Here is a 10,128-nt window from a genome sequence, read left to right as displayed (position 1 = left end):
GTACAGTAACATTTGACGGTAATACAACAGTCTTATTTACCAAGAACAATGCTGCAACTGCAGGCGGAGGTGTGAGATTTGACTCATTTACTAGCATTACATTTAAAGGAAGCTCAACAGTTACATTTAATGGCAATGAGGGAAGTCACGAAGGAGGAGCTTTTGGTTCCTACAATGGTTGTACTGTCTTGGTTGATGGAAAAGCATCTGTGATATTTACTAACAACAGTGCTACACTAGGCGGAGCTGTGTACACACTAACTAATAGCAACATTTCATTCTGCGGAAACTCGAAAATAAATTTTACTAACAATAGAGCTCAATATGGAGGAGCTTTGAAGTCCATAAGTGATTCTTCTTTATCATTTCATGATTACTCAACAGTAAATTTTATGTACAACAATGCCACATATGGAGGCGCTCTGTACTCAGAACTAAATGTTGAAATATTATTTGGTGGACATTCAAAAGTGCTTTTTATAGGTAACAATGGCAGCTCAGGTGGAGGTGCAATTGCCTCTTTTATCAAATGTAGTATACTATTTTATGAAAATACAATGGTAAAGATGGAAAGTAACAATGCCAGAGTAGGAGGAGCTGCTTATTCAGAAGCCAATGTCAATATATCCTTTATTGGGAACTCATCAGTTATATTTAAAAGCAATATGGCAAATGATAGTGGAGGATGTATTTCCTTGTGCAGCAAATGTCTTCTTTCAGTTAGTGAAACTTCAAAAATAGAATTTTACAGCAATTTTGCTAATGTAGGTGGAACTATATTTTCAAGTGACAACTGTGACATAATTTTTAAGGATAGCTCACTTGTGAACTTTTCAAATAATGAAGCAGTACAAGGTGGAGCAATATATTGCAGTACAATGTCTAATGTAATAGTAACAGACAACACTTCTGTAAGTTGTAGCAACAATATAGCAAACCAGGATGGCGGAGTTATTTTTGCCATAAATTCCGAAATCATGTTCAACAAAATATCATCTACAATATTCATCCATAATAAAGCAAAGAGAAGAGGTGGAGTCATATACCTTAGTGAGGACTTTATTATGACATTAATTGCTTCTGAAATTAAATTTTCACATAATAGTGCTGATCAGTTTGGTGGGGCTATCTATGGAGAGCTAATAGAAAACAACCGACCCAAAATAATTTCCAATATAACAAACAGTAGTTTTAGCAACAATACTGCTCTTTTAAATGGCAGTGATATTTACATTAATATACATGCCTCATGTGATGAAACCTGTTTCAATGAGAGTATTGTTGGGTTATACAATGATAATATAAAACACAATAATCCTCCACAAAACCTAGTTTTATATCATCCAGCTCATTGCACTAGTGCAGTCAATGTTACGAGTTATCATTGTCAATCTTATCTTCTGTCTAATATCATGCTTGGTCAAGATATCAAAGTTAATGCTTGTGTTTTTGGTCTCTACAATGTTACTGTACATACAACAGAATTTATCATAAGTGACAGATCTGATTCTCATGAAATTGATGGTCCAACAACAGTGTCTGTAGCTTGTGACACACTTGAAGGTATCAGAATTTCAGGAGCAGAAGTTTCTAATGTTACTAATTTTTTAATGGTAATTCAATCACATGATCATGAAAGTGATGAAACTATGATTTCTATTAATCTTACAGCTCAGATATCACCATGCCACCCTGGCTATCAGCATGACAATAGGACACGACGGTGTGTCTGTTACAATTCTAGTAATGCTGTGTCTTGCTCTGATAGTGCATCAATCATCAAAGAAGGGTACTGGTTTGGTATGGTTGATGGTAAGCCAACTGTATCAGTTTGTCCAAACAATTATTGTGATTTTACCTGTTGTGAAACTACCAATGGATATTATCAACTCTACCCTGGTAGATTAAATCAGTGTAGTTCACACAGATATGGTACTGCTTGTGGTAGTTGTGATGAAGGATACACTCTCTCATTTGATTCTGTAGAATGTGTCAATGTTGACAAATGTACAACCAGACAGACAGTGTAAGTAGTCATTTTATCAATGATATACTGGATAGTCATAGTTATACTAGTGCTCATTGTGACATACTATCATGTTGGGATTGGTTATCTGTATGCTATTACATATTATTACAGTATGGTGGATATTTTACTGAACCAAATATTTTATAAGTCACAAGGACTCTTTACAACTGTTAGCATTATTTCTAGCACTGCCAAAATAACACCACAAATTTTAGGACAACTATGCTTTGTAAAAAATCTAAGTGGAATTGATCAACACTTCATTCATTATGTACATCCACTAGCTGTTACTGTGATCTTGGGGATAATCTCCATGTTGGCAAGGATATCACATAAGTTTTCACTGTTTGTGAGTAGAGGAATTATTCATGTTGTGTGCTTTCTATTGCTATTATCATACACTTCTGTGGCCACAACTTCATTACTGCTATTGAGATCACTGACATTTGAAAATGTGGATAAGGTTTACACTTACCTGTCACCTGACATAGAGTATTTTCATGGTCGTCATTTACCATATGTTATTATAGCAATATTGTGTACACTAGTGATTGTGATTGGTCTACCACTTCTGCTTTTGCTTGAACCATTCCTTAATAGTAAGGTCAACTTTACAAGAATAAAGCCTCTGCTTGATCAGTTTCAAGGATGTTACAAAGACAAGTATCGTTGCTTTGCTGCCTATTATATGACTTGTCGACTGGTGATAATTTTAATAGTAGTTATAAATTCATCAGATGCTAATATTAAACAATATTTACTTGCAACCGCTAGTACAGTACTCGCTCTAATACAACTAATTCTGAGACCATACGCCAGTGAAATTCTTAACAATTTTGATGGAGTGATTCTACAGATAATGATATTGGTTTCAATGGCACCTCTTGTAGAGAGTTTAAATCAAGATTTATCAATATCTATTGCATTTACACTGGTGATACTACCATTAATCAACTTTTCTGTATTAGAATTTTTAATACGCAAGGAAGGCATCAAAAAACTGATTGAATATTGCAGACTTTATCTTACAGCTGAACCCAACACTAGCAACAATGATATCCCCATTAATGACTTAGCTAGAATTATTATTGATGACAGTAGAAGGATTAATGCTACTATATGTGAAGTGTAAGTACTTGTGCTTTAATAGCTCGTACATAATAATGTATACATTAATTTTAGTGTTGATACTATCTAAATTCAATGGGAAAATGTGTGCTTATTTTTGATAATGTGCCAAATTGTGTTATAGTGATATTTTCCACTAAAAGTTGCTTTCATTCTCTTTGCATTCAATAAGGCACACTTTTCTTGAACATGACACTCTAGTTCCCAGCATATTGTTCATACATCATCATTTAATTTAATTTTTGTTATGCAAGACTCAAATATGAGTGTAGTACATGCCAAGTTAACGTACACTTTATCTGCCCATGCTCTAGGAGATAATAACTGTTCCCTATTTATTTAATAGTACCTTAATTTAACTATACCATTCCTACTGCTCTTTCTAACAGAAGCTCAGAAGCTGATTATGATGATGTTATTCATTATCGTGAATCCTTCATGGAAGTTATGGATGAGATTGAAGACTTGTAGTCTGCAGTGTAAAGATGTGATCACAAGCAAGTACAACCTGAGACATTGTTTTATGCACACATGCTATATTATCATGTGAACTAGATTACTGTTATAGGACACTCACATACAGTAAAACGTATTGGTCTTGTAAAAATAGAAATAACTTTGAATTGAAATTTTATGCATACATATAGGCAGTGTTGGGAGTTACTCATTACATAAGTAAGTAACGTGTTGCATAATAATATTACTTTTGTGGTAACAAAGTTATATAACGAAATATTCTGTCAAAAACAGGTAATATAACTCAAGTTATTTACTTGTAAATGTAATGTGTGCGTTACTTGTAACGAGTCTAATATATTATGTAACATTATTACTATAAGTAACGAAGTAAATACATGGCTCTGGTGAATGGGCACATTAAATAGTACACAACTCTGTAATGGATGTCCATAAGCCATCAGATCACATTCTTTCATTTGCAATTAGCTACATAGCTTGTGTATATGTGAGAAATAAGATGTGAGCTGGATTTGGAGAATACTGTAGTGTAGCTATATAATAACATGATAATGCTCCACTGGAACTGTGTCTTGTCCAAACAGTTGATATTATTTTTATATATGTAGCAAAGGATAGAGGTGCTGAAGCACAACCAGAAAAATGTTTTATTTTGTGCAAGCTAGGAAGATGCATTGTACATGCTGTGTGTGCTTCACACACTGTACTAGTTGTATCACTTAGTGATCACTTTTCTTAGCCCTCACTGTAAACCTTTTGTCGAATCACCTCCTTATTATATAGATCCATCCTCGTTAAACTGTACCTAACTTGCAAAGTAACAGTTTGCTGAAGTCCTAATTCAATTCTATCATACATGCATGTTATTACAATATCAGCTGATGTTCTCTGAAGTACAAGATGGCTTGCTTTAAGAGGTGAGGGAAGTGACACATGACCGCTTAAGATCATCACTTTGAACCACAAAAGTGCATTAATATTTTCTATAATGATGCAACAGACCCAAATGTAGTCCACTAGTATGATGTAGAACTTACAAGTGCTCTTCTCTAAAGCCTTAAAAATTAGCCGTGTCAATTTAATACCCACATTTTATTCAACTAATGTTCTTATAAACATACATGCTACACTAGCTACATAGCTAAATGTCTTAGAATACAACAAGTTAGCAAGCTATGAAAAATTATAATAAATGCTTAAATTTCAACCCTGCACCATTAACAATCTAAGCTACCACAAAGAGTAGCTATTATTTTCATTCACACACTATTACATGCAAATGTACCTCTACATGTGTGTGTTTTGTACAAAATCATCAATGCACTATACAGGTATGCACTCCATTAACATGCAGCATTGATGCTTACTTAATCATTATTAAAAATGTCAGCAGTGTACATACTTTTGGTAGCCTCTCAATTTACTATGTATCTTGTGATGGTTAAAAAAAATAACTATACATACATCAATTGGGGATCAACACATAATATTATTCATTGTGTCGGATGGCTATCAGTCCATCCAATGGGACACTCACATCAAAATTTGCAGGTTCGAGGCTACCTAGGTCCAGTCATGGATTTTTTCTCCTTTCTGCAACTTTTCAAACACATCTTAAGTAGCTAATGTCTTAGTATCTAATGTCTTTGGGCAGGCTGTAGGACCAGGTGTCCTATAGACCTTCAGCACTTGTGCTGTAAAGCTTTAATAAATTTAAAAATTCAGCAATTTTCATTATCTACATTATCACAATGAGCAAGGCATGATAATAGTTTGTAGAGTTGTGACCATATTTGGCAATGCTAGACATTTAGTGGTAGACTAGTGACCTGGCAGACAGTCCAAAATAATTATGTTGAGTTTAAAGTGTTTATTTAATTATTTTTTACCTTTTTGTGAAGATTGGTGTGAAAATCTGGCTAATACATGTAGGATATCAATGACTAACTATTTATAACCACATACGTAGGTATGCATAATTTAACCATATATGTACATGTGACATATTTTATTTAATACTCATGAGCCAAATATTGTTTGAATCTACATGTGTATACATAGTGAGTATATTCTTTCCATCACAGCCTTAGATAGCTTATAAACTGTTTTAATTTCTTCTTCTACCATAATATCCTTCAATTCGTTCCTCCTTTAAGGAGAGCCTTCAGCTATGTACAAGTAGCATAATGCTTCTTTCGTATAGTCACCCTAAAATTGTACTTTGCATGGTTAGTGTCTTTGCCTCAATCGATAAATGTGTGTAGAGCTTCTTGTTCTTAACTCTTCTTGTTTTTTTATTCTTTATGCCTGACATACTGACCTTGCAATTCATGCAATATATTGGATGTGATGCGAGTTCAAAAGAAGTAACTTGGCATTATACATTAGAACTACTTCTGGAGGTATTATCTGGCACACATAATTAGATAAATTGTTATGTTCGTGCATGTTTCCCATAACTCGGGTTGTCATATACACCACATGTTGTTCTGATTTCAAGTGAGATATCTACCATAATATAATTATCCTTTATACTTCTTGCATACAGCTATGTATGTATAACCATATTTGGTAAAGTACTCAGAACTATGACAGAAGTCTACAGGAACTGAGTGGCCAACATGTACGTCTATTTTGCAAAGCCAGTACGGAAATTTTCATATTTGGCTTGTGATGCAGTGTTCATTTTTTCATAAAATGTCTACTATAACTAATTTTAGAAAGGGTATCACGTCCAGCATTTTTATTGGCTAATGCTAGCAATAAAATATAAAAACACTCTAATAGAGCATTCATCCACTGACAGACCCATCTAATAATTGTAGCTATTTAGTTTTTCTGTAATGATACACTTAGTAAAACAGTTTATAACATTAAAATAATTTGATGCCTAGATCTGGTTCCCAGAATGGCAGCAGTCATTATCAATTTCATTGCCAAATTAAAGTTGTCCTCTCTCCTTTCCCACACTTGGGCTTGCCCCACTGCCCTTGCCAAAAGCAAAGGGGCATCCTGGAAGGCAGTGTTCCCCTTAGCTTATCTTAAGTTGCTCATATAGTGTAATTTTACAGCTCAGCATATTTAGAAAAGATGACCATGTCATCCATGTGATTGTATTTGTGTTGAGCAACTTTCATCCAACCATTATCTTCCTTATCACAATGAGCAAGGAACAAGTGGTCAGTTTTAATGAGCCAGATTGGTCCTGAATGCTGGGGTTCTTTTCATATATGTCACTACAAGAAGCTCCAGGTTGATCAATGCCTAATCTATATCTCACACAGGCATCATCTACAGCAGCTGTAGCCAGTAGAACTATACTTGTTACAGCACAGAGGATCATTGTTATTCTTGATCTTCAGTGCATGGTAACTGTTATGACAATAGTTCCTCCTTTATATATGCTGCTAGAGTTTGAAGCTTTGATCATATTTGGTGAGGTAGTGCATTTAGTTGTAGACTTGTAGTGACCTAACAGTGTTGAGTTTTAATATTAAGACTAATTGACTAAGAGAGTATCAATGAATAATTATCATTAAACTCTATTATAACCATATTTGGCATGTTATTAATGCAGATAAAGCTATAAACAGTTAACAATTAATTTAATATGAAAATCAAATTCATATTGCAGGATTTCTTATACATTTAATGTGCTCACCATTACCAATTATGTACATCAATAAGGCAATACCATGACGTCAACTAATATTACTCATACAACACTTATCCTTCTTCTTTGCCTTTAAATTCTGTCTGTCTCATATTACTGATGAGGTGTTAATCATTCAGTATGCATACGTGTACTCAAACTTTGTTAACATGGTTCTGCTGAATGGGTAAATGGTACACAACTCTGTAACTAGCCATCAATCACATTCAGCTATATACATAGCTTGTTTATATGTGAGAAATCTTCATGTGAACTGGATTTGGAGAATAATAATTCTGCACTGGAATTGCAAACTGCTTATTATTTTTATTGTATGTAGCCAAGGGCAGATGTAGAGGGTAGAGGCTCTGAAGCACTCCTCATAAATATTTCAGTATGTGCTCACTACACTGTAGGAAGTTATAGTGTACATGCTGTGTGTGCTTCACACACTGTACTAGTTGTATTAATCAGTCATCACTTTTCTTAGAGACCACCATAAACAATTTGTTGAAACACCTTTGCTACTACCCCTTCTACTTAGCTTGCAAAGTGTCAGATTGTTGTTCTAGAAAAGTGCTTATTAAATTCCACCATATATAATGATATTTGCATGTTACAATATCAGCTGATGATCTCTGAAGTACAAGATAGCCTGCTCTAAGAGGTGAGGGAAATGACAGCACCACATAAGATCATCATCTTGAGCAATAATGTGTATTGCTGCAATGATACTAAAAACCCACATGTAGTCCACTAAGAACTATATGATTTTGTTATTATGATAAATAACACACTCAGGTAGCTGCTGCTATGCATATCCTAATACATATATACATAGCTAAATATATGTGGCCTATTATGGAGTAGCCATGCAGTTAAGTTACAAAAGGTACAGCTTATAATAAGTGTATATCAATCAGTTTGATAGCAGCGATCCTTAGGAGTCAAATTAAAGATGGCAACACTGAATTAATACTACATGTACAGTAACTATATGTCTGCATGTATACCAGTACATAATGGGAGGCCTACATGTGAAACTGCATTCAGATTAAAGTACAAAACAGCCCACCACTAGACAAATACTCTAGCTTGTTGACAACTTGCTGTCTAACTTGTAGTTCTACAGTGTATGTGATCATTACTGACAGCAATTGTCAAATTGGCCATTAAGGTTAATCATTATTTCTTGGTACTATGGTTTTTAAAGTTTGGATTGAAAACTGACAAATGGAATTTACCCAATATTCATGCATAGCTTTCTATAAAAAACTTTAATAGTCTGGTAAATCTAAACACTATCTCTTCTTTAAAGAATATCCATGAATACAGTTGAAACGCATAAAATGGCTAAGTGTGTAGGAACAAATGTAATGCAGGTAGTGCTGATCAAAGAGAAACTGTATATCTATGATTTATCCTGCATATTTTGATCAAGACACACTGTAGGGTGTCGTGTAGCCCATGAAAGCAGTACACACCAGCATACCATTGGCATGAACAATGATAAATGCAATTTTCACTCATATATAGCCTTTTCCTATCGTTATATGATTTTTGCTGAGGAAATTCCTTCATCTTTTATTAGTAGCCCACATACCAATTTGAGCATAATCACTCACCCATACATAGATTTAATTATGCTCAAATTGGTAAATCTAAACACTAGTCCATCTTTACACGAGTAGCTACAGTTGAATGACTGTGACTGTCATAAACACTGCCTCATACGTATATTCAGTGAAAGTTCACTTAGTAGCTACTTCTTTACTAAGATTGACTCATTGTAGTGGCCACCTTTAGCAGGTCCTGTACTTCATAATGTCACTAATAAGACTAGGGATGCGGCGATTATGCCGGTATAATATCGGGCATAATCGGTATGTGTGGGAATCAGGAATTATGCTAGCATTTTGAGGTGATTATAAAGCTTTAACAATAGGAAAATCTACAGATTGCACAATTCCGTTAAAAAAAAATCGAGATACTCTAATAGAGCAGTCACCGAATCAAGACACACGGTAGTGTGTCGTGCGGCCCAAGAAGCCGGCGCGCAACCCCGTGAGTATATTGACAGGAAGAAAGAAAACGCAATTTTCGCACCTCCGTAGCTCTGTGCTTCCTTGATGAAACAAGACAAATTTTGCTGTGTACATTCCCTCCAACTTCAGTACTCCACATTCCAAATTTGAGCGAAATCGCTTCAGGAATTCCTGAGATATGCGACTTCAAAAATTGGCTTAGTTTCTTCGTTTTTTTTTTCTTCTTATTTTTCTTCCTCTTTTCGCACACTTACAAAAACTGCTATAAAAAGCGAACGCGTTATCCGATTGCCTTGAAATTTGGCACACAGAAGGGGGTATAAAGGCGCATCTCGGTACCAACTTTGGCTGGAATACCATAAACAGGCAAAGAGTTATGAGCGATTATGCACGAAAAATAACACCAATATGTTGTCACGCCTACAGGGTAAACCGCGTATGGGAAGAAGCTGAAAATCGGTGGGTGAATAGGTTAACTATTGAACCTCAAACCTTTTGTGGTTTGAAAGAAATCGAGCTAAAAACCAGGAAGATACAGCGAAAAAATCAACAGTGTGTAACAATTACGCAATCGAGATTAGCTATTTTTTTATATTTTATTATTATTATGCTTGCCACGCCTACCAGATAAACCACTTGGGGTAATGCTTTGAAAATCGCTGTACAGATGGAGTTATCATCTTAGAAAGGCTCTTCAATGGTGTAGAAGAATCAGACTTAAAGCCACGGAGTTATAACACGAAATCCAACTTGGTGTAGCAAGTGCGAGATCGAGATACTCTAATAGAGCAGTCATC

General features: G+C 34.9%; 1 protein-coding gene across 1 annotated transcript; it reads left to right on the top strand.

Moving 5' to 3' along the window:
- Nucleotides 1-2,017: 2,017 nt before the first annotated feature.
- On the top strand, nt 2,018-3,799 carry LOC136245754 (uncharacterized). Its single transcript, XM_066037235.1, has 2 exons — nt 2,018-3,157; nt 3,547-3,799. The coding sequence occupies exons 1-2, from the start codon at nt 2,046-2,048 to the stop codon at nt 3,626-3,628; spliced, it is 1,194 nt and encodes a 397-aa protein (XP_065893307.1). The 5' UTR covers nt 2,018-2,045; the 3' UTR covers nt 3,629-3,799.
- The last annotated feature ends 6,329 nt before the right edge of the window (nt 3,800-10,128 follow it).

The sequence above is a fragment of the Dysidea avara genome, chromosome 2, assembly GCF_963678975.1.
Source record: "Dysidea avara chromosome 2, odDysAvar1.4, whole genome shotgun sequence".
Classification (NCBI taxonomy): Eukaryota; Metazoa; Porifera; class Demospongiae; order Dictyoceratida; family Dysideidae; genus Dysidea; species Dysidea avara.
This window is presented reverse-complemented; position numbering and strand designations above follow the sequence as displayed.